Consider the following 25834-nt stretch of genomic DNA (forward strand, 5'->3'; position numbering starts at 1 on the left):
GTCGTGATTGAACTCTTGGACTTTGTTTAAATGCTATCGAAGTGCCTTTTGGAGTCTGAGTCTTCAGCTTTTATAGCTGAAGATAAGCTTACGTATTCGTGTGCATAGAGCACTTTGGATAATTTTCTTCTGTGGTCTCCCTGAAGTTATCAAAATGATCCGTAGTCTCTTATTTTGAAGATTCAAACTATTAAATGAGAACTTTTGGAAGTCTTTTGAATGTCTGCAAATTCAAATCTAAATACTTTGCAGTTTTGCTTTCCTTGCCTCTGGACACCAAGCATGAGCGGTACTCAGCACTTCCAAATGGGACTTGGCGTCTAGCACTGGTGAAAAATAAGCTTGAGAACCAAGTTTGCCAGATGCAGCTGAGAGTCACTTGTGAAAATTTTGTCCTAAACGCTGTACCCCAAAACCACAGGAGCTGATGTTAGATCCAGTTTTAAATATCAGGCTTTCTGACTCAATCCTCTGCTAACGCTACTAGGCAGCATTTTATTGTGAAGGCTTCCATGTTCAGGCAGTAGTACGGAAACCTCATGTGCATTTTAAAGTACATCCTTGGGTTCTTATTACAGCTATGGTTTCCTCTTCTATATCTGAATCAGGGAATTCCCCAAGTTTCTCTTAAGAGTACTTTTTCTAAGTATGCTCAAAAGTCTCCTTCCCTTGAAATCAGTTGGGTAGATTTTACTTTATTTGTCACAAGCAAACTCTTCTGGCGGTGGTCACCGTCTACAGCAAATAGTCGTCTTCTGCTTGTACTGAAGTGGTCTTATATATTGACATACTGCCTTGGATATCTTCTGTGCTTCTTTCTGCCGGGGTTGGAGGTTATTTTCTTTCAGTATTCTGATATAAATCGAGGTCTTCTACACATCTCTAAAATGATGTGCCAAATCACAAGAAAATTTAAAACAAGCAGTAGTTTAAATGAAAAAATTAATAGCCAGAATAAAGGCCTTGCAACCCTGCGAAATAAAAGTATTAAATCCACCTATGAATATGTGCTGCCAATATCTTAAATGTCTGAGGGCAAGTACAGCATGAGGTGGTGACCATCTTCAGAATTGTGTTTATAACTGGAAATGTTGATAGGAAACAGGTTTAGGGAGCGGGAGTGTGTGAAGGAGGAATGGTAAAGGGGGGAAAGAACCGATGAATCCAATATGTCTACTTGGAAAGCTCACGAGCTCTCCGAGGACATCAGGTCCTCTGTGCCACCACTACAGGAGTGTGTGTTCCCAGCTGGCACTAGCACAGGCCAGGTTGGCACGTAGAGGGAAGGCTCCAGTTTGTGTTCTGTCCATAGAGAGTCTGCGTTCATGCACCCAGTCTTCACAGTCCTGGCCGTGATCAGTGGTAATGTTAGAGTATCCATCAAGCCATGCACTTAAATCCAGCGGCGTTGCTTTCATAGAAGACTTGGTTTATAATGCACCTTCTGAATCCTCACCCTGCATTGTGCTATATATGTGGCTGTCAAATGGAATAGAGGGACTTCAATGGTCTGCTTTTGTTTTTTTATGTTGCCGTGTTTTTTTCTTTTTCCTGGACTTCTATACTTGCTCTTCAGGACTAAGGCATTGTTTCAGTGTCCTCAAAGCCCTAGTTTATCCCTTTTAATTACAGGAGCTCTTGGGATACTGTCCTAAAGTTTTGAGGGTTTGAGTATAGGAAAGCATTACTGCTTTTGCTCCTTATTCTTGTGTGGTATGTTTCTGTAATTCTTTAAATGTAGAGTTAGCCATCCTGCAAGTGTGTGATGCAGTGTGTGTGTAGAACAGTGTACGAGGAGGGGTGTGGAAGCCTGTTTTGCAGCAAGGAGGAACAGAAGTGTAGGTGCATGCATCTGCTTTGTGTGCTGTTCTTCTTTCTCTGTTCAGTAAGATTTATGTTGAAATATTACAGTCTCATATAGAAGTTAGCACAAATAACTGCGGCTTCTATTCTGCAAAGAGCAGAGCAAGTTCCACAAACCCTTTACAGGCAGAGTTCTTATAGGTTACCCAGAACAAGGTTGACATTAGGTATATATTAGACAGACACACCTGAAACTGGGGAGAAAAGTGTGCAATGTTCCTTAAATGGAAATGACAGGTCTGTTTATATTTAATCAAATAACTTTAAAATGCTTATCCTTGGGATGTAGTGGGGTGTGTGTATGTACACATGCCTTTTTTCATTGTGGCATTTGAGAGTGTAAGTGACTTCTCAAGTTGAATTTTCAATTTCTTGAGCACTTCTTCCTTAAGAGCTGGTTGTCTCATCAGGTAGTCTAAACATAGTTGTAAATTTTTGCTATTTTGCAAAAGGGTAGGCTTTGCATTCCAGGAATAATGATACTTATATCTGGCTGTAGTGATGTGAATTTTCAGGACTCTTGTTAGCAGTAAAGTGGAAGAAGAGGAAAAAAAAATCACTTGTTTGATGGTACTCTGGCAAATGGGCACAGTCAAATTTTGATCTAGAAGCTCAGCTCCCCTTCACTCCTAAGTGATTAGTGCATAGCAGAATGTTTGCTTTTGGCAGTTTGGGGGGAAAATGCATTTAAAGTGTCTAAGATTTCCAAGTTTAAATTTGGCTGTAGTAGATGTCAATAAACATGTCAGAAGGATTTTTATCCTGAAGTCTTGGTATGTGTTGTAGTTACGTTAATGCTCTGAATTGCAGTAGCTACAATGGAAATCTTAACTCAGCGTTTTGGAAACCAGGGGCTTAAATGATGCACTTGTGGGTGTATTTTAACATCATTTTGACAGAGAAGTTTAAAACTAAGAAATAATCTTTTCTACAAAGAAATTCAAATTCTTGTCTGAATCTTGAAGTTACGTTCTTCTTTGTCTGGACAAAATCATCGTGCACCATTACATGACACAGCTATGGTGGCTTGAATTCTGCATTTTCTGAGCAGACACATTTTTTGCTTTAATAACATTTATAATTAACGTTTAGAGTTATTAGTTCATTAAAATTAGAGAAAACACTACCTGATACCTACTTCTCTGCTAGTGTCTAAAAACTTGCTTTAGCTTTGAGAAGCAAAAAAGCTTTTCCTTATTTAAGAGTGATAGTATATCGTCAGGTCTGTGCTCTGAACAGAAAATACTGCGTGAGTTGCTGTTTAAATTGTTAAACTAGCAATACAGATAAACAAGTTTGGTTTTTAAGAAGCAGAAAGCACAATCCTGCTCCACCACAGTTTTGCCCTATGTTGTACCCTGAAAAGTGACCCTTGAAGTGTTTGAAAGTCTTTGGATTTCGATTTTAAAGGACTAGTTTTATGTTATTTATTTTTAAAATATAACAACCCTGCACTGTTACCCACTTGCCTGACCAAAATGAAGTTACTGTAGTTGTGAACTGGGGAAGGGAGATCATCCAGACTGCAGTTTAGGACAGTACATGCACAAAAATATGTTCAGTGATTTGGAGTGAGGAATAGAAAATATTGTGGTGGTTTTGGGTAGTTATGATAGACTTTGGGGACCATTTGTTGCTACTGAAGTAATAGGGGTGCACGATACGTTGCTGTCTAGCTGCTAAGTGATGGCATTTCCAATGAATATATTTGCCAAGAAGACAAGCACTAAATTGATACAGTGGATGCCAATGCTTGCACTCCTTCATTTAGGAAGTAAAGCCGTGCTCCCTAAACTTGTGCAGCCAGACACGCAGAGCTGCTCTGTGCACTTTCTTCAGAGCTGTGGCTGATGCTTTCTCAGCTTGTTTTTTCCTCATCCCTCTCCCCAGCCACCACCTTCTTGCTGGTGAGCACAGCTCTGGGAGCAAACCCACTGCTGTTGGTGTTTTAGAGTTAACTACTGTTCATTGACATATTTTTCTTCAATTTACTTGTAGAACCACCTTTGGGTGGGGGTTGGTGGCCACAAACAGAACATTTCAGGAAATTGCAACTTGCACGGTATTTTTAGTTGCTTCGTACAGAGCATGTAAGTTTTTGATTGGGATTTTAATAGTTCACTTAAAAGTTTAAGAAAAAAATGGTTTATGACACTTTAAAGTCCTGCTAGCTGCAGAATTCAGCATGAAGGACAAATATCGCATGAGTGATTTCTCTTTGGGAAGAGGAAAACAAGCAGCGAATAATGTCTTGAAGGACACAGTTTATTCTTGAATGCTCTGCCTAGAAGCTGAAGTGACGTGTATTATTTTAGCGTTATCTTGTCAGCTTTAAGCTTCTCTTACATTTAAAAACAAAACCAGACAAACCTCTGAGTCTTGCAGAGGTTGTATTTTCCACATGTAAATACACATTGATATGTGCTAGCCTAATAGAAAAGAAAATGATAGTTCTACGTGATTTTTTTCCCCCTTCCTGAAGTAAACAAGGCAGTGCTTTAAGAATGGCAGTGAGGCTGAGCCATCGCAATCTCTTGATCTGGTTTGAGATAGTAGAATCATCAAGCCAAAAGATATTGGTAACTGCTATGGAAACCAACCAGTCAACTATTACTCTTTGGAGCGTGCTAAAGTGTGCAGACATGCACTGAGGCTCTCTTTTTCTCCTTTCCTTTAATTGAGAAGCATTATCATAATTCCTCGTAGTCTTTCCACTTGATGCAAGCTTTAGAATCCTTATAAGGAATTATGTGGTACAAATTGCTGGGGTTTGTATTTCAAGGCTCTTTTCTTTGCAGTTTGTGCGTGCCAGTTGCTAGCCAGTTCTTAGAGACTTGCAGGCAACTCGGGTTTTAATTGTTTAAGGACGAAGTTTAGATTACTGCCTTGTTATGATATTTCACGTGTTTTACTAGGTGCTTTTATCTGATGTGCTTGCTTACAAATAAAAGTTTTAAGTATCTGTGATTGTCTCCATGTGTCTTGTAATGTGTTAAACACATACTACGGCAATCATGTCACTAATACATATGCAATGTAACACATTACAACACACAGTTGTGCTATTCTAATTTAGATCTCAGTTGTTTTAACTGGTCTTTAGTTTGAAATCTTTGTAAGTACTGTGTTCGTATTTGTGCAATTGGTGCAACTAAATGTTAAACTTAAGACAGTATTGCAGCAGTTAGTGCCTCTGACTCTTTTGATACCATCTATATTTACAACCACACTGTTACAGTTTTTAGTTATGGTGCTTGACCCAATTGATGGTTAACTTCTTTTCTTGTTGCTCCTCCAAAGATTAAGCATATGATCTAAAAGAATAGCTGTAAGCTTAGTGTTGGATTCCTTTTTCTTTGCTTTTCCTCCAGACGATCAGTTTCAACAGAGAACATGTAACGTATCCTTTTAGCTAGTTTTTTTTGTTTGGGGGTTCTTTGCTTTCCTTGGAAAAAAAATTAAGCAGGTCTTTTGTTTTTTTCGGTCTGTATGCATATATACATTGTCATCATTACAAACCAGGTTAGATGAAGGTGGCGCTTTTGTATGCGTACAGGTAATGTCATTGCTAACACAGCCTTTCACACATGGTAAGACACTTCTTGCCCTGAAACGTTGGCTGTTTAAAACAGTTTTGACAGGTAAAAAATGCGGAACAACGTTCCAGAAAAGGTAGGCTGTGGAAGAACTTCTGGAGAGGAAAAGGAAGGGCTGGAAGAAGTTAGAAATAAAGGAGGAGGAAGAAACTATTTTAGGCTTTGGGGGTAGTACCACAGGCACTGTGAAGCAGTAAATGGTGCAAAGGGGAGCACAGTCAAGTGAGAAGAATGTGGAGTGGGTGGGAGTAGAAGAAAATGAGCGTAATGTGCTGCCCTGCAGCCCGGTGTCTCTTGAGCTGTCAGTGCTGCAGCTGTGAGTACCGGCACTGCTGCAGCTGAATTTCAGGACATGTGTAACATACCTCTGTGGAAACTCAAGTGCTGAGCAGTATTGCAGAAATGATGCTTGTATTGCAATTGTATGTTATACAACACCATATCAGTTGTGCTTCCTCTTTCTCTCATTTTCTTCTTTTCTACTTTTTTGATGAGCCCTTTCCTAAGGGGTTTCACAGGAAACTGGAGGCAGATGAAGCAAAGATGAGAGGTCTGTGTGCATACTTTGTACTTCATTAAATAACTATGTGCAATCTCTTACACTTAGTTCTCATGGAATTGCTTCCTTTCATCTCACAAGTAAGGTATTTGAATGCATCACCTACTTTTTGAATAAGAATACTTAATATGAAAGATGGGTTTAAAGTCATTGCCCGTTCCCTTTTAGGTCTAAGCAGTCACATTGTTGTGAGGGGTGTTTTCTCACAATAATGAGGAAAAGATGCATCTCTTTTTATGAGAGTGGAAAAAAAAAAAGCTTGAAGGGTTATTATTCATAACTGTATAAGCTAAGGATATAAGAGAGAAATAACATTGTAAGGAAAGGTTTAAATTATTTAGATTATTTGGAGGAAAAACCTGACAAATGTTTAGGACTGGGACCTACAGAAGGGTTTACAGCTGAAAGCTTGTTTCCCCACAATTATCTGTTTATCGAGCAGAAGGCATTAACTCTCATTGTAAGTATTTGTTCCCTCTTTAGACTGGGAGCAAAACAAAAAAGCTTCTTGAAGATGGAGCTGCAATTCCTCCCTTAACAGTTTGCACTGAATCCTGCAGGTGCTTAGTCTAGTTGTTTTAGGATTTAGCTCATAAATAATAATTTGGCTTTTAATCATACCTTTTAGTTGAGTCCTCTTGTTACATCCAAGCTTTAACCTAGATGATTACCATAGCATCACCTTAAATAGAGACAATGTAGCTGAGGTTTCAGGGCCTGAATCCACCAACTTTAATAAATGAAACTCAGTGAATAACTATAAACAAGAATGTGAAAGTAGGTTATCACACCATGCGATAACATCTGTTCCTTGGAAACATGAAAGTACCTATTTCTGTGTCAAGAACTAAACCCTGTTTAAGTGGTATTATAATTGACTAAAATTTTCTTTTGTGTCCAAACTTCAGCGCATGAAGTTATGCTGAGGCTTCTCTGTGAAATGATGTAATTATCTGCATGTCCTATCAGTCAGGTATTTATATTTGAAAACTTGGGTCTCTATCATCTGGAGGATCCTTATCAAGATGAGAGCTCAACTGCGTGGGATAATACACAGTTGCATATGAAGAGACCTGGTTCTGTCCCTGAGTAGTTTGCAAGAAGCAACACGTGAAGTCGCATCCCCCCTACCACCACCACCTTTTTTTTTAAAGGAAGGAATGAGAGCAAGGGTTACAGCAATTCAGTTGCATTTAATGTTGGCTGACAATATGTGTAAAGTGGTCCAAATTGGCTTTAACAGCCAGTCATTTTCACTGGGAGAAACTGAATATCATCTTGTATGATGGGAAAATGATTAGACAAAGCAGAAAAAGCACTTGAAGGCTGTTTATATGGAGATTTTTCAGCATTATTGGCCCGATTAGAAGTTGACTGTTACTCAAATCACAGGCTGATTGTGAGATCAGTGGTAATGTAGAAAATTAGGAAGTGATAGATGGATTTTTTCAATGCTAAAGCCTAATTAAATTACTAAAATGATGCTTTTAAGAGATGCAGTTGCAGCACAAACTGCATGGATGCCAAGATTGCAGCAGGGTTTTCCTTACACTCAGTAAAGTACAAATCTCTATCCCTTAACTGTGGTTGTGTAAGGTGCTGCTTCCTAGCCATTTTATACCTTAATAGCTCACTATGCCCTGCTATTCTTCCCTGCTCCTGTGCCCAGCAGACAGGAGTTTTGTTCCGTCTTATATTTGGAATCACCATTTAATTCTACATCTAAAGATTACACGTGGAAATAAATGCAGTGCTTCTTGCTTTACTTACTTGCTTTGTATAAAAATGTATTTGGGTTGAGAAGGCAGCCTCACCTGTTTCGGTTGGATGATCCATGCCTCAGAACAACCTGTTCTGGGAGAGGCAGGCTGGAACAGCTTGTGGATGCATCTCCAGAGGCACAGCCTGCTAAACCTGTTTGCCTTGTAAAAGCTGAGGTTTCTGCTCAGGATTAAAAGTTATGGCTTCACTTTTTTCTTCCTTGCTATTTTGTGTTTTTTTTTTTAACCTGCCTAAAAAAAAAGTTGTTAAAATGCCATCTTTTCATTAGGGCTATAAAAATCCTGCTTGGCTTTTTTTTTTTTTTGCTATGATTTAAATAATGTCCCTCCTGAGGCTATTCATTCAAAGATCAGGTATTCATGTTGATATTTTATTTTTTGTGTGTAAAATCATATTCTATTTTTTGTCATTATTATCAGTTTCTGAAACTATTAGTGCTGCAGGTAGGGTACTGCCTGCTAATCTTACAGGCTTGTGTGAGAGAGCTCAAATCAAACAAGAACATGCATCTCCCTTAAAAAAACAAAACAAAAAACAAAACAAAAACATACTGTGTGTAATCCAAATTATCACCTTATTTTCCAATTCAAGGCAGTATGATCCACCCAAGATATCAGAGCTGTTGAATGATGATACAGGTTATTTATTTTTTCAGTGTTACTTCATTTGAGATAGAAGACATTTGAGATAGAAGACACCAGTTTGTTGGTTTAGGTACTGTGCTTCAGCTTCTTAGAGTTTTGAAGAGTGTCAGGCTGAGTTACTCTGTCAGCATTGCCCTCCATGCTTTTTTGTGGTTTCAGAAATCCTGCAGGAAGCTTATTAGGCACTGATGGTGCCTGATGGATAATAACTGATGGACTCAGCAGCAGGCATTTCATCCCATTAATTTCTGTATCAAAGACCTCTCGACTCTTTCAGTTCATGAAAGTGTCTCGGAAACTGTCCTATTTGCTCTTCGCTTGATAACAGATATCAGTGTTTCTGCTTTGGATTGAATCACGTGCGTACTTGGGGTAACCTTTTGAGACAGTAGCTCATGCAGCTGTAATTTTGGACCGAGCCTGCAGAATAAATGGGGTCAGACACGGGTGATACTTCCCCATGAGCTCTCCAAAGGGAAGCCCAGCAGTGTTAGCACTGGTGCTCAAGATTTAGTAGCTGGCCTCCTTCCTCTAGAGATAATCATGAATCAATTTCCTTTGTGATAAGAAGCACTGGGCTGCTGGCTGTAATGAATCCTTTTTAATTAGTCATAGAGGAGAAGTCCTAAGTGCTTGTTTAAAGGCCTCAAAACACCATTAAGGCGAGATGAGGGTGCAGTCCGTGACCAAATTCTGCTTTGAATAATTACAGCGTTGCTGCCTACACTTCTCCTCCATATTCCAGTAGATACAGCATTCTTCTGTGCTGCTTGGCAGAAATGATCTTCTGTGTGCTCATACCGACGGCATTCCAGCCTAGGGGTGGTGGCATGTGGGAGATAGCAGAAACTCATTCCCATGTCCGTGTGAAGGGAAATACCGCTGGAGCTGAGCAGCGGTGGCTGCGGAGGGCGGCACCCGAGGCCTCTCTCGCGGGGACGCCCCCGAATGGAGCGGTGTGCTCAGGGTGCTTGGTGTGGGCCCTACTGGTGCTCCTCCTGTCATGGCGGCCACGAAATGCCAGCACACGGGGAGCAGGCCAAGCCATCTCTTAGGGTGCTGGACCAACGCTGCTCCGAAATATTTAGGACAGATCAGATGGTGCGAGCGCGTGTGCTGCGGAGGAATGCTGTGCGCAGCTGAACAACTAGGCATTATCTGAGATCCACTTTAAATACGTGCTGCCTCTGTAATAACACCGTGTGGTTGTTCCAGATACTAAACTTCAGTTAATCTGCTGCGTCGGTTTGGGCTTGTAGGTCCAAAAATATCTTATTAGTGATTTATGTCTCTCATTGTTGTTCTTTTTTGTAATACAGCTATCTCTGCCCACGCACTGCTACCTAATCTGGTGTGTTTTTTGTACTGTTCCTGTGGTTCTTCTGTGAGAAGAAAGCTTGGGGTCACCCACCCACAGAGTGGCACACACCTAGCTTTACTCGTGAAAATTCAGCTGCTTGTACGAAGGTACATCTGAATTTTCTCTCTGTAGAATAAAAGTCACTAGCTTACCAAAACCCAAATTGTTCCTCAAGATAGGAAAATATTTGGCTTAGACTTCAATGCTTCAGTTAAAGCTTCAGAAAACATAAAGCTGTAGGGAGGATGGTAGGCTTTAAATCCTATATATCTTTATTTATCTTTATAGAGGTGAATAATATCCTCTACTATCTGTGTGCACAATGCTTGAATTAATTTTGTGTTGATTAATTAAAAGAAGGGGAAACTTCATTTCTTTTACCTTTATCCTACTCCCTCTAAACCTGCAAGGCAGCTTCTGGTGGAGTTGGCTTCAAGCATTCGTTAGCATAGCCTGGCCCTTTGACACACTGCACTGGTGATTTATGCTTGTGAATATTCATTGTAGCAAATTCAGTGGCTTTTCTGCTCTCTTTGTTTCTTGGGGAGTACTGTGCAAGATAGAAAATCTCCTTGCAGCCCCTAACTATTATCTCCCTTCAGCTGAAGTTCTCTGCATTTGAATCCCTTTGTATGTCTGTGAGCAAAAAAAAAAAACATTTAGTTCAAATGTAGCATTGCTTATCAAAAAGGAAAACGACAGAGACATGAGAGGTGGTAGGATAGTCACACAATGTCACCGTGCGTGTTTGTTAATATCAGCCAGCTTCCACCCATCTTGTAAACTGTTGTGAGAAGGCAGTTAAGAGAAATGCAGATTAATCTTGCAAAGAGTAAGGGAATCAGGGAGGAGAAAAAGTCCATGAGGGAGCAAACAGGAGATGATAGAAAATGCTTCTGAAGTTAGAAGTAAAGATACGTGAAAGGACAAATAGGAAAAGGAATGCAACAAGACTAATTTTCCTCTTTAAGTACAATGATCAATGTTGGAAACTCTCAAATACTGAAACTCTCAAATACTATTTCCATTTTTGACAAAGCTTTGCTTCGTGACTCTGAGAAAACCTGGCTCCTGAAGTGTGCCATCTGAGAAACCATATTCTTCTGTTTGAGCTAAGGTGCAGTAAGATAATAGGAGGGAAGAAATTTATTATTTTTAGGGAGGTAAGTCACAGACTGAGTTCCATTTTGCAAAAGTTACTTAAGTGTCCATACAATTTGACAGCCATTCTTTGACAATACGAGATTCAGACAAAAAAAAAAAAAGAAAAACTTCAACATGCTACAGCATGCTGAAGCATCTTAGTTTCAGCTGATGGGCTCATTCAGAATATCAGTGTGTGTTTACTGAGTGTTTTATCTGCAGTGTCTTCATACTAATTGAAAAAGATTTATGACACTTCATGACTGTGAGATGACTGAACAAGTGAAAGTGTTTAACCAATACAAAAGCATTGTGTACGTGCTGAAATTTTTCTGCAGAAAATTCTCACTGAGTGGTATATCTTGAAAGGAGAACAAAAGTGGGTGAGAAACTCTCTCAACTACTCATCCTTGCTTCTAATTAAACTAGAAAACTCAAATGGAGATGTAACAATTCTCATTAATTTATTGCTATTTTAATAATAAGATGTATCAACTGTTTTTAAGGTGATCAAATACAGTTATTTCTTGCTTCTGTCGTTATTAAAGTCAACAGGTAATTTTTTTCAGATCATCTTGGGGCTAGTGCTGCAAAGTGCAGATTGTAAAAGCATTCCCAAAGAATTTGCAAGGTTTTCAAGGTGAAGTAACAGCTGAAGCAAATCTCCTGAAGGTGGGGGAGGGGGTAGTTGGTTGCAGAAGTAACAGTGTGTTAGCTACTCAGTTGCCTGGGTGCAAAATGTACCCAGGCAACTCGTGGGAGGTTATCTTCATTTCGCTGAAATCAGTTTTGTCATTGAATGCTTTGGGATGGGATTTTACCATTTCTTTGAGGGGTGTGTGGGTGTGCTTTTGTTTATTTGATTTCTATTTAAATTGATCATAAGTGTGTGTGTATGTGTATATATATATATATACACACACACATATATATACACACATATGCATATATATGTATACATATATATACACACACATTTAGCAGTCTTAACTGGTTAGTAGTAGGGGCAAATTTGCCGTTTCTCATTCCGGTATCTATTTCTATGTTTGTACATCCCCATATGTACTGGTGAGTATTGTCAAAAACACATTATAAATGAATTCACCTTGAGAGCTATCTGTTAATGCATTTTGATTTAAACATGCTTACCTTTAATATATTAAGGTTCTGGATGCTCAGCTGCAGTAGTCACTGACTTTTTTTTTCTTATAGACAAATCTGAGTGGAAGTAATGGCAATATTCTGTGCATTTATGCTAAAGTCATTTTTTCCATTTAAAATAAAGTGCCATGGAAGAGGAGCATTTAAACCCTTTCAAAGGAAACCATGCACAGAGCAAATCCATTTATTCTAAAAGTGAACAAAATGAGCCATGTTGTCATCTTAGTGAGAAAGAGTATGAAGTCAGCTCCTGCATTTTTTTCTACCCAGACTTTGGAAATGGAAAAGCGGTTAGCGTAAGATAAACAAGGGTGTTGTGGTGAGGTTATAATTGGAAATGAAAAGTAAATATTGGTGAACAATCTACTGCCGAGTATCTGGAGTGATGAGGTTATATGGGAGACAGCCGTGGAAAATGCCAGGATGAAGATGGTTAGATTGGGCTCAGGGGTTGGACGAAGGGAGTGAGGTGGAGAAATTGGGTTGGGGAGCTGGGGGGAGGGTAGCAGTGTGCCTTCTGCCACCATAACAAAAACCACTACATTTGAAAGTAATAAGCAGTATGGAAATGTCAACTACTTTTAATTTGACGCTTATCAGTGCTTAGCAAATGATGCTCTTCAGAAACTCGTAGTGATACTACTGGGGATGACGTTATTTTGAAACAAACAAACAAAAACCTCTTGAAAATTCAGCTTTGTGATATTTAGGATACTTGTAAATGATAAACAGTTTGTTCACTAGTTATCAATGGTTGTTTTAAAGTGAACCTAAGGAATTAGTTTACTATTTTTTTTGGCCATCTGTCTACCACCATAAATGTTGGTAGACATGCCATCTTGTGTACTGCATACTTGAAAAATCATGTTTGTAAGTTTTGAAATCATTTTCCTCTTCAGGATGTGTTTCTCATGACGGCTGAAGTTAAATAATGTACGGAATTGGAAAGTTTAGTTTTTGTTCTTTGTTTTTCTTCTCTTTTTTTTATAGCTTCCTCTTTAAAAAAAAAAAATCCAATGGTCCAATTAAAAAACACACACACACACACGCACACACAAAACAGCACTAACAAGCAAACAATCCAAAAGCAAAAACCTCAAAGTATGGTTTCCTTGGGGAAGTTAAGTCTAAACAAGCATACAGTAATAAATATTAGCAGAAGTATTACATGATTTATTAGACAATCCTTACTTAAGAAAGCCGCTTAACTCTCACAACAGTCAGTGGGATTATAATGTGCTTGACTTTAATTACATCCCAAGGGCTTTCCTCATTTGCGTTTTGCATGCATGGAGAACTTCAGGTTTGCATCCTTTTTTGGACAAACTAGATATCATAGCAATCTGAGTAAAATTAAAGCACTCCTGTAGCAAAAGAGAGCATTGAAGTGGTGTTTTAAGAATGAAGCATTTGGTTACTGCTTTTGTACTATTTGAAATCTTTTATTTCTGGCTCTTTTCCAATGTGGAAGGAGTTTGTTTTCAGAGAAATGTTGTTGCCAAGGGACGAATGTTGACTGTGTTGTGTTTAAAACAAGAATCACAGGCTGATATGAATTACATTCTTTTAGCAATTCTTCTCTGGATAACTTTAAAAGGTCCTTCCAATTTCCAGAATACTTAGGTCAGCTCTTAGGACATGAACACAGTGTCTCATCATTTACGTGAAGAATGTTTTAAAGAACTGGCAATATCTTTATTCATTTTTTTGTGTGTGTGCACAGTTGGGAAATGTTGGTTTCAGATGATTACGCTAATTAATAACATACACCATTAGCAAATGCAGTGATTTCCCTCCCTTTCGCCTTTTATCTTTTAAAGTCTTTATCTGAGCCATTCGTCAGACAACCTGTGTGGAGAGCTGTTAAACAAGTTCGTTTATTCTGTGATCAGAGCAGCATTATCTGGAGCAAAGTTAACTTTTTTTCCAGTTTCCCCGTTGATAATGTGAAGCGAATGCTTTACAGTTATCCGTTGGGTTTTGGTTCTTCCAAGGATCAGGGATGTTATGGAGCTCACCTGCCCCAAAGAAGGGTTTTGTGGGAGTCCATCCCCATGGTAGGACTGCTCCTGTGCTCGCTCCAGCAGCACTTGAGTTGCTAACCACCTTACAACAATGGGAGAATGGGACAAGAATAGTAACTACAAACATGGTTTGTAGTTCGGCTTTTCTGGATTGTTGTAGGCCATGTTATGCCATTTAAATCTCTTCCAGTAAGCGGCTTGGTTCATTAAAATATGACTTGAATGAGTTGTCTGTTCTCTTATTTAGAAGCAAGCAGTTGTACAGCACTTCTGCACTGCTCTACAAGGATAAATGGCTGTGTGGTTCTCTGACTGATTTCCATATTTTTTATAGAATTTCTAAATATTTTTGTTTAATGTCCCTTAGTATTCAGTACTTTAAGAAATACTGGGTCAAGAGATAATAATTTACATAACAACTGAACTCTGCATAGCTTACCTCAGGGTGCCAAACCTGCTGCCGTGCCCTGCCTGTGCGGGAGCCCTACAGGAGAATATGACAAGTTGAGCCAAAGCAGGTGATTTTTCCCTGTCAGCACTCCCCTAAGCCTTTAATCTCCCTTTCCAGATTTATTTTGGGGCCTTTGCACCCTTTCTTCTCATCCTTTCTTTCTTGGTTCAGTGTGTCCTGTGAATTCCTGTGAGAAGAGTGCCAGCAAGTTTTTGCGAATCTCAGCTCCACTCTGCTTGCTGATGGCACTGGTGGCTGACCAGGGATCCCCCGTGGAGCTACATGGATGCGGCCTGATAGCTTCTGAGTCTGGGAGCTACACTTCTGAAATCTTCCCAGGAAGCCATAGGCCTGCTGGACAGACATCAACACTAGCTTTAGCAGTCAAATTTATTTTAACAGAATTGTTAAATACTTTTTGCTAGCTATGATTTCTCAGCCTCACATAGAGGCATATGTTTATATGTAAACCGCCACAGTATAAGAAAGATATAAAACTGTTAGAGTGCCCAAAGGAGGGCTACAAAGATGGAGGGTCTAGAGGGGAAGGCATAAGAGGAGTGGCTGAGGTCCCTTGGTTTGTTCAGCCCAGAGCAGAGCAGGCTGAGGGGAGGCCTCATGGCGGCCTGCAGCTCCCTCACGAGGGGAGCGGAGGGGCAGGCGCTGAGCTCTGCTCTCTGGGGACAGCGACAGGACCCGAGGGAACGGCATGGAGCTGGGACAGGGGAGGGTCAGGCTGGGTGTTAGGGAAAGGTTCTGCACCCAGAGGGTGGTCGGGCACTGGGACAGGCTCCCCAGGGCAGTGGTCAGGGTACCAAGCCTGATGGAGTTTGAGAAGCATTTGGGCATCATTCTCAGACACATGGTCTGATGTTGGGGCGGTCCTTTGGGGACCCAGGAGTTGGACTCCATGATCCTTGTGGGTCCCTTTCAACTCAGGACATTCTGTGTTTCTATGGTTTCTTTTGTCAGCTCAAACTAGAGGAACCAACCTTCCTAGTTACTTGAATCTAGATGTGACAGCTCCGCTTCCTTCAGCTCTCCTGCCAGTCGTGATCCCTTTCCTCATTAATCTTTCTGTTTTCCTGAAAATTTGCTTTAATCTTGACACCTGTTTGGAAACTTCAGATAGACTTCAGATAGAGATAGGCATTGACTTATCTTTCTGATAAATTCTCGAGATCTAGTCATTTAAAAAAAAAAAAAGTTCATCACAGTTTTCCCTCACCAGATGGTCCTTATATTCAGCAGTTCATACTGGCTTAGAAAAGATAAATATGCATTTACAGTGAACTTGTCCAAGTTATATTAATCAATAAATTGTCATTTAATTTATGGATTTCTGGGAAACATAAATAACTGCCTACATAAATCTGTACTAGAAAGTAAACAAGATTTTTTCCATGTGAATTAGCTTATTTCCTTAGCATTCTGTTTAAATAGCTTTTTATTTTTATCTGTTTAGATGACTCCAACAGAAATATCTGAATATTCATCTGATAATGACAGCCTGGAAGTGGAAATGGAGACCACTAATCCAGGATTCTCTAAGAAATTGCAGTCGAGTTTGGCATTGATTATGGGGGAAGTTCCGACAAGACCTGCCAGTGACTGGCTGAAGTCTGCACAGGCCCTTCTACAAACTCCTAAGAAACAGTCGGGCAAGGCTTCTAGAACCCCAGAAGATTCTGCTAAAAAGAAGAAATTACTGAGGTAAACGTTCTGCCTTTCTGAAGGATTTTTTGTATTGTAAATAAAATAATACAAGTTAACTAACAGAAGAGCAGGAACGTGTTTCAATGATAAAAACTTTAAAGATGCCAACTCCAAAAACTTGAAAAAATATCATTTATCTGTAAACAAGGAAGACGAGAAACAACTTTTTTTTCGGTTTTAAAACTTGTGGTCAAAATTCTCAATCTGAATTCCTGTATGCAAATTGATACAGGTTTTGTACTTTTAATGATGCCTTAAATTATGTTACAGTTATGAGAGTATGCATACTTCTCTTTTAGCTTGTAATCATTTCATTGCTTTGTGCCTCTTCAGATATATAGCAAAAATGCTATACCTCTTACTTTTTTAGTCCTTCCCAGATTTATCAGGGTAAAAGTATCCAGAATACCGTATAAAAGGGGCAGATGTTCAATAGTGCAAGACAGGGTGATACTTAAGCAAAGGTGTGATGTATTTGTTTATCTGAAATTGAGATCTTTGTGACTTAATTAAATGTATTAAAAAGATGCAGAAAGAAAACCACCAGAACCTGAGCAGCAGAAGTCTGATGTTCATGATTCATTATTTTCCTAGCTAACTACAGTGCAGAAATAGTAGCTTCTTATATTGTATTCACTAAGTTGCTTTAATTTAATGGTATATGTGAGGGCACGGCTCAAATTACGGAAACAAAAATTCTGAACAGTGCTGCTATAGATATCTTTAATGATATAGTTCGTTCTTACCCTTTTTACAGCTGATTCTATACAGTAATCAATCAGAAAATAAAGCACTTAAAAAGCACGTTAGATAAATAACCGTACATTATTTTTCCTCTTAAAATGTTCTTGTCTATTTCAAAATGTTGACTGAGGGAACAGATTTGAAAGTTGTAATTACTGAGGATCTGTGTACTTACAGTGCTTTGCTTGTGCAATCAAGCTCTACTTATTACTTTAAAAACATAAAGACAGAACTGTACTTGGTCAGACCAAAGCCTTAGTGACAAAAATGCCTGTTGGTGGCCAAAAGCAAGTATGTGTGAAGGTAATAAGAACGAGATAAGTGTATGGTGGTATTTTGCCCAGGTGTACTTTGGACTTTCAGCAGTTTACTGCTTGGGGGCTGTTTGAGTGGTTTGTTATCCCTGATGGATTTATCCAGTAGTTTTTTTTTTTTTTTTTTTTAAGTCAAAAGCTTTTGGCTGCAGCAACAATATCCCTCGCTTAGGAGCTGCGTAGCTTAAATGCGACTTGAGTCTGCACCTAGCACCTTCATTTGGTGACCCTTAGTATCAAATATTTTAGTGCAAAAATGTGTTTTTACAGCAAAGGTACTCCAAAATGGCTATATGAGAATAATCAGTGTTACTGATATATTTCTCTATTTCTTTATTTCAAAATTTCAATATAGAATGCAGTCTGTCCAGAATGGGTAGAGGAGGACAGCTTGCACGGGGAATTTTTTGGGTATTTTTTTTATTTTTTTAAACTATTCAATCCTGTGCTTCCACCTTGGGTTCCTTTGGGAACACAGAAGCAAGCAGGAGATTCCTCAGATACAAGTTTTGTTTATCTAATTACTTGCTTGTCCAGATAATTTTCATCTTTTCATTCTTCCTGTTCAGGGCACTAATTCTGTATGTCTCTTTTCCACTTTTCCTTTCACTGTTGACTGAGCACGTTTTCATTTTACGTGCTACCACTGGATATAAGAGTCTGCATACTAGATAGGAAAGCTTAGGTTTTCAGTGCTGTGGGTTGAAGACCAGTTCAGGGAAAGGTTTATCAGCTTCTTGGTCAATGAAGTGATGATCCCTTCTTTCTGGTTATATAGCTAAAAGCTGTATAGCAGTTGTTGGCTTGTCCTCTCCTTTTTTCCCGTCTCTACTGCAGGTTGAGACCATAGCAGAAAAAGCAATAAACAAAGAAAGAGCTGGTAGTCTGTATAGTGCTGATATTCAGAGGTCTTGCTAGCCCTGGTCAGGTTCTAGATCTCCCTGAAGGGCAGTGCTGTAGGAGGTGCCAGCTCTGCCATCCTAGTAGCAAAAAAAAAAAAAAAAAAAAGTCTTTCAGTTACAACTGTCAAAACAAAGCTCCTGGACATCCTCACCTTAGACATTGGTTTTATGTGCCATCTTGAATAGCTATCTTCCTTTTATTTAAATAAAAATGGGATTAGAGGGAATAGAAGTAGTATAATTTTCCAAGGTGTGCTGAGAGAGAAATGTCAATGTACTGCACTGATGAGCTACTAAAGTAGCTGATGAGGAAGTGCTAATAGTGGTATTTGATACCGAGATGAATTGGCTTGGTGATTAGGTCAAGAGGTATTGGTTTTAGATGTTCTTGCCCTTTTATTCCACCACAAAGTTTCAGTTTCTCAGCTTGAGTCAATGTTGCATGGGAAAATTATGCATGTGATTTGCAGACCTAAGGGTGAGAGAGTATACACTGCAAATACCCATTTTCAGGAAGTTCTTTTTTTTTTTTTTTTTCAGATTTTGAATTATTGCTAATAATACAAGGTAAAATGTATAACCTGCGCCAGTTCCAAGGCACTCAAAGTTTGCGTGTTAAAGAAGGGAGAAATAATGTGCTGACAGTCTCAGTTTGTTCCGTGGGTTAAACCAGTAACTGTGCTTGTTCAGTAGTTGTAAACAAGAAAACTCGAAATATGTTCACTCAGCTTTTCTTGTCTACAAGAAGACCTCTCTTGAAGGCTTTATGAATTGTTTGTTTTTTCTAGTAAAATTTTATTTCCATTAGCTAAACAAAAAGTTTGGCTTTCAGTGCAGGAAATGGATATCTGAAGTTATATAACGTTAACCCTACTTCATCTAAATCTGTCATGTTGCAAGAGCTTTTACTTCTGAAGAATAGCTGCTTTGTTTTGGGGGAGGGTGGTTTTTTTTTGTGTATGTGTGGTTTTGGTTTTTATTTGCTTGTTTTATGTGGCCCTCTTTAGCTTAATAGCAAAATAAAATCTTAGGAAATTCAATTTAATTATCTTATATATAATTATACTTAAGCCAGTAGATCACTTACAGATCTGATCTGCTAAAATTAACTTGCCTTATCAAAAGAGGGGGAAAAATACAGAATGTCCTGGTTCTACATGCAGTAAACTGGTCACACAGGGCCAAGTGAGGTCCTGAAAATAAACGAAAATGCCAAGGGAGGGAGGAGCTGGCACAAATGAAGCAGGCTTTAAAATTGGGTCTGTTTTTTTCTTACATGCATCCATAAGTAGCATGAGGGTATAACAGCAACATATATACCTCCAGCTCTTACTCTGTCGTGGTGGCTCTTGAAAACGGTACTTTTGTTCCAGATACGTTTTATGGAGGTGAAATTCTTTGTGGAACAGTTGAAAAAAGAAATATCAGAGAGACCACACAGACCAGAAAAGATTTGGGGCTTATTTCTTGAGAGAGGCTCCAAATCCTTGAACTCTTAAGAGGCTTCAGTGGGTCTGATAGCTGCGCGTTAGAAATGATCACTTGTGTTACAGTACAGATCTTCATTTTCTTTTCATTTTACATGTGGGCATGATGCTGTTGATTTGACATGGAAATTGTGGTTTGGGAGAAACATTGATCCTTTTCCAAGGGAAGGAACCCAGAACTTGTAGCAGAGTACAGTTACTGAACAAGTATTATAGGGGATTAAAATGATTGCTGTCTACTCTGGTGTCTGCTTGTTCTATCACATAGGAAAAGAAATACTGTTATGCCTTGATTATGCATGTCCACATCTAACAAACAAAATTACCCCAATGATCATGTTACTGGGGATTCATCCAAGGTGAATGTTTATAAATCTAATTGTTGAGTCAGAGCTTGAATAGGGCTCATCTGTACACCAAGTTACTCTTTCAGATCCCTTGTGACCTCACCAAGTCAACAGCTTCTCTCCTGCTCTGGAGAGGAGTGGGCCTCTGTAGAGGAAACATCGGTCATATCTTACATATGTACCCACACTGTTTTTTACATTAGAGGGGCACGGGGTAGTGACTGTCAGCATTCAGCATTGCTTGTCATTTTGCAAGCTGTAAACAGCCTGATAACAACTGATGGTTTTACAGTATTGCCAAATTAAATGCCAGCCTGCTTAGGGGGTCCTTTTTTTTTTTTTTTCTAAGCGAGCACGCCGTGGAGTGGAATTGAACAGCTGAGTGTTACAGAAGTAAGTTACTTTACTAGTTAAAATATTAGTAGAAATTAATGGAAATATTAGTAGAGACCTGTCATTTACTTTGAAAGGAGAAAATGGCTAACTGCTCAGTCCTGAGATGGATATGTGTAACTAATCCACAGCATTTTGAAGTACATGGAGTTCTGAGAGTGTATCTGAGGAGATGACTCAAAGAGATGCTTAAGTGTTCACAGTTCTTAAATTTGAATGAAGTCTGGGAAGGAGTAAATTTAGATGAATTTACTTCTGTGGGGTTATTTTTAGTAATTGCCCTGCTGAATTAAAACTTCATTAAATAAACACAAAGATCTCCAGCAATATAAAAAAAAAAAAAAAAAAAGCTTGAAAATGGCTTTTTAAAGACACAGCCTACTCATTAATGCTCTTTCTTTTTTCCATTTTCTATTAACCTTATTGGAGTTTGAAACTAGGGACCAGCAGCATCTGGTGGTGCTTGACATAGGGTGGTACAATCATAGAGTCATTAAGGTTGGAAAAGACCTCTAAGATCGTCCATTCCCATACTCCCAATGTCACCCACTAAACCACGTCCCTAAGCACCACATCCAACCTTTCCTTGAACGCCCCCAGGGACGGTGACACCACCACCTCCCTGGGCAACCTGTTCGAGTGCCTGACTGCTCTTTCTGAGAAGAAATGTCTCCTCATTTCCAACCTGAACCTCCCCTGGCGCAGCTTGAGGCCATTCCCTCTAGTCCTATCACTGGTTATCTGCGAGAAGAGGCAGACCCCCAGCTCCCCACACCTTCCTTTCAGGTAGCTGTAGAGAGCGATGAGGTCTCCCCTGAGCCTTCTCTTTTCTAGACCAAACAACCCCAGTTCCCTCAGCTGCTCCTCACAGGACTTGTGTTCCAGGCCCTTCACCAGCTTCGTAGCCCTTCTCTGGACACGTTCCAGGACCTCAATGTCCTTCTTGTAGTAAGGGGCCCAAAACTGAACACAGTACTCGAGGTGCGGCCTCCCCAGAGCCGAGTACAGGGGTACGATCACCTCCCTGCTCCTGCTGGCTACACTATTCCTGATCCAAGCCAGGATGCCGTTGGCCTTCTTGGCCACCTGGGCACACTGCTGGCTCACGTTCAGGCAAGCATCAATCAGTACCCCCAGATCCTTTTCCTCTCCACAGCTTTCCAGCCACTCTGCCCTAAGCCTGTAGCATTGCGTGGGGTTGTTGTGGCCAAAGTGCAGGACCTGGCGCTTAGCCATGTTAAACCTTATCCCATTGGCCCCTGCCTATCGACCCAACCTGCCCAGGTCCCTCTGTAGGGCCTTCCTACTCTCCAGCAGATCTACGCTTCCCCCCAGCTTGCTGTCATCTGCAGACTTACTGAGGGTGCACTCAATTCCCTCATCCAAGTCAACAATAAAGATATTAAAGAGGGTGGGCCCCAATGCTGACCGCTGAGGAACACCACTGGTGACCGGCTGCCAGCTGGATTTCACTCCATTCACCACCACTCTCTGGGCCCGGCCATACAGCCAGTTTTTAACCCAGCAAAGCGTGCACCTGTGCAAGCCATGGGCTGCCAGCTTCTCCAGAAGAATACAATCTTTGTTTGTGGAAAGGAGCACCTCCAGAAACTGAGCTTTCGTACTAGATGCTGCATTTTATTTTGGTCAGCAAACCTGCGTCTTTCACATGGATATTGTTGAACATAGACCGTGGAGTATTTCAACAAGCTCAGTTTTAGTAGGGAAGCAGGACATGGACTTCCACTTGTTCAATCTACCTTAAGGGATTTCAAGGGTCAAAATAGCTGTATTAAGAGTTTCCTGATTAAAACTAAAAAGGTTGTGAGTAGCAGAGATTGTATCTGAGCAGTTTGGCTTCATTGAGCAGCCCTTGCATTAACAGTTTGCCAAACGCATTAAATTTGCTCATGATAAAACATTATTTTGGGGTTAAGTTCAAAGTGCTAGTCAGTAAGGTATGCAGCTCAGATTAAAGTTTTTGTTGTTTAAATACAGACTGTCAGTTTCCTTGATTACAGAAATCATAATTAGTAATAAAAATATATTTGCCAATTTATATATATATATATACAGACATGTACACACACCAGGTGGTGGGTTAGTCATGTAGGACAGTTAAATGCATAAGATCAAAAAAAAGGATCTGGATATTTTTTTCCAAACTCCTTGAGGCAGCTAGGTACATAAGGAAACTGCAACGAGACCTTGCATTGTAGAATCCAGTCTCCACCCTTTGTGCCAACAAAACCTCTAGTATCTGGCAGACTAAACCAAACACACAGCACTGAAAAGCTAAGGCGTTTTCAGAAGGATAATGCGTGGACAGTGAAAAGTAAAAATGATTTATCTTGTGTTACCAGAAATAAGCAAAATGCCCCTTTCTTGGATAGAATCTATGCTGAAGAATGCCTGCTGGTCCCAGTAAACCAAGTTAACTGCCAAAAACTGACTATGAAAGCTCATTAGGTATATAATAATCCACAGGTGTGCAACTAGGAATAAAATAATAATAATTTTAAGTGTTGCTCTTCTCAAAAAATGGAATTTGTTCTTAACACTGAAGCTGGTTCCTGCTTAATATCATGCTCTGCTTTATGTAAGCTTTGTAGCTCTGTTATTGCTCTCATCTGTTCACAATTTCTCACGGCAGATACACAAACATTTTGAACAGTGTGGGCACCTGTCTTATATGAGAAGGAATTAATAGTCCTCAAGTGCCACTGTCTTAAAACATGTCAAAATATGCAACAGAAAGTATCTTTCTTCTTTTTTTTCTTGTTTTAAGTGCTAAAAATGGGTTGATTCTGCTGTTTTTGGGGCAATGTTTAAATTTCTTGTTCTTGTTTCTACATTTTAGAAGAAGCAGAAGAAATGAACCATAAACTACCAACTCTCTCTTTTGCCATCAAAATTCCTTTTGTGCATGGCATGTCCTTGAACTGTATTTTCCAGTTTCACAATGTATGAAAGACGGGGGAGGGAGACAGGAGCGGAACAAAAAAGCAATGCCAATGACTGGATGAGAACCTCTCATAAATCCATTGTTGGTTATATTTTATGTTCTGCATCCAAGCAGATGCAAAATGCTTTCTTATGTTTGCGGTTTAAACTATTTTTAAATGCATTTGGAATTGGAATAGAAGGATAAGTATTAATAAATATCAATTAATTTTATTAGCCAAGGGGCTGCTAAAGGAAAGACAGGGTTTTATTTTTCATGGACCTTGTGGTCACTGTTGTCCTAATACAGACACGCTTAGCAAATGTGCCGTGAAGTTGTGTCAGAGTAAGACCTTGCCTGGTAGGCATATTAGGCCTGAAACAAGAGTGTTTTTTTGCGTTGTATATTTCTGTTCTGTGCCATGAAACCAGGAACTTTGTCATACTATGGAGTGCTTCTGCCATAGATGAAGCAGTAGCGGGCTTATAACCATAACCCTCTTCAGGGGAAGGGGGAAAATTAGACCGAGGTTTTAAGAGCTGCTCTTTTGTGCAGGTACCTTAAGCGCTGTAAGAAAATACATTTCTTTGAACGTTGTCTGTGGAAGAAATGAAATAAGGTTTTGGAAGACTTCTGCTGAACAGTTTTCTTCCACCAGAACAAGTTTTTGAGCTCGCTATTTTCTGTATTGCTGTAGTCCAGCCACAGGGTTCAGTTGCAGACTTCTGCATGCAAGACTTCAGCAAGCAAGCAAATTCAAAATGCATTTAGCAGCTGTATTTCTAAGAGTAGCTCAAGTGAACCGTGTTCCAGCATGGCTTGGGCAGACCGTGCAACCGAGCTGAATTAAGAGCTGCATCTGAGAACAGCAGCCAGGCGGGAGGAGAAACTGGGTGGGCAGTTTGCTGGTGTTTGTGGAACTGCCCTGTCCTCAACTGCAGGAGTGCAGCAATGCTCGAGTGTTGAGTGCTCAAGTTTTGGGGGTAAATGTGGCTGAACAGGGTGTTAGCAGCAGACAAAATTATCCTGTACAAAGGTCTGTGCTTAATTTGACCCTGCTGCATACCAAAGCATCCATTGCACTTTTCTGTACTGGTTGCCTGTGTGTTTTAAAATCCATGTTGAAAGGAGGATTAAACAACATTGTTAAGCTTATCTGTAAGTTCATTGGAGCCCAAGGTTTCCTAAATGTTTTTGTTTGTTTTCCTCCGTAATATAGCAAGTCATGTAGCTTGTGGGTTCTTTATCTTGGGGGTTGGTCCTCTGAAAGATGGTAAATTAGAGTCTGAGTTTCTCTTCCCTGCCTGAACCACTACAGCCATAGAAGAGACTGCAGTAATATAAACTACGTAACTTTCACAAATCATTCTGGGTCACACATGGCTCTTGTATTTCTGAGTATTCGTTCTCTGGTCTTCACTATGACGATGTTTTGCCGTCCTATCCGATAAGTCCTGTGTTAGTTACGGTTTTGCAAATTAGGTAGTTGCTCATTAGAAAATCAGCTGAGACTGCTAATTCATTATCATATAACCTGTTGATTTCTCTGCAGGTGAAATTGCTCTTAGTAATTACTAACCAAAGAGATTTTTTACAGGCTCCTTGAAGTGCTGCTTAGCCCTTTTAGTTCCTTCTTTGTTTCCGCAGGTGTGACTCCTCCCAGCTTCTCATTTGCAGCATGAGCTTTACCAAGCTATTTGATCTTTGTTCTAAAATAATAGTAATAATAATCCCATTTATATGCACACATAAACTGGCCTTATTCTATTTTTGTTGATTTAAGTTTACCTAAGGACACATTTCAGCTTAGTGGAAGCCTTTACTGATACATACTAGATCTTGTTGTGGGGAAACTTACACTTTAAGGAAAGATTAAAGTACTTTTTTATGCAAATAACTTGTTTGAAGCCAAAGAAAAACACTCAAATACTCCCTTACTATTCCAAAACTCATTGTAACAGCCCCAAAACAGCTTCCAACACACACTTTTTGGTTTTAAAGTGGTAAGTTGACATCTCCTGGATTTGAATCCAAGGGTAGGAATTGCTTTAGTGTTACCTTAAATGTATGTGCTTTTGATGCCACTCCTCTGCTCCTCACCTTGGGAATGCTAAATTAATTCCATCTTGGAGAATGTTCCGACCACTGAAACTGCGCACTTGACCCAGCTTGTGAAATGAATCATAGGGTCAAGTATGGGTAAAAGAATATTTCTGTGATCACTCCTTGCCAACAGACAAACAAATCTGTGAGGAAAGAAAACCCAACCTGTTATAACTGGTGGTTACAGTGAACCATTTAGGGTGTTTATTTCAAATTCAGTGTTGTCTGTAGTAGCTATCATGGTATGTGCAGAAGTGCAGAGAAAGTACAGAGGAAGAAAGTGGGAACCTTTCTTTACAAT

The 25834-nt window shown here is 39.7% G+C and overlaps 1 protein-coding gene across 2 annotated transcripts in view; it reads left to right on the plus strand.

Moving 5' to 3' along the window:
• The window catches only part of SPIDR (scaffold protein involved in DNA repair), a 201775-nt gene that overhangs the window by 38222 nt on the left and 137719 nt on the right, over positions 1 to 25834 (plus strand). For both annotated transcript variants that reach the window (XM_035553156.2, XM_035553157.2), the window contains one exon: positions 16049 to 16296. In XM_035553156.2, the coding sequence (XP_035409049.1) occupies positions 16049 to 16296 (248 nt within the window). The remainder of the gene's footprint in view (positions 1 to 16048; positions 16297 to 25834) is intronic.

Source organism: Cygnus atratus, chromosome 2, assembly GCF_013377495.2.
Source record: "Cygnus atratus isolate AKBS03 ecotype Queensland, Australia chromosome 2, CAtr_DNAZoo_HiC_assembly, whole genome shotgun sequence".
In the NCBI taxonomy this organism is placed as follows: domain Eukaryota; kingdom Metazoa; phylum Chordata; class Aves; order Anseriformes; family Anatidae; genus Cygnus; species Cygnus atratus.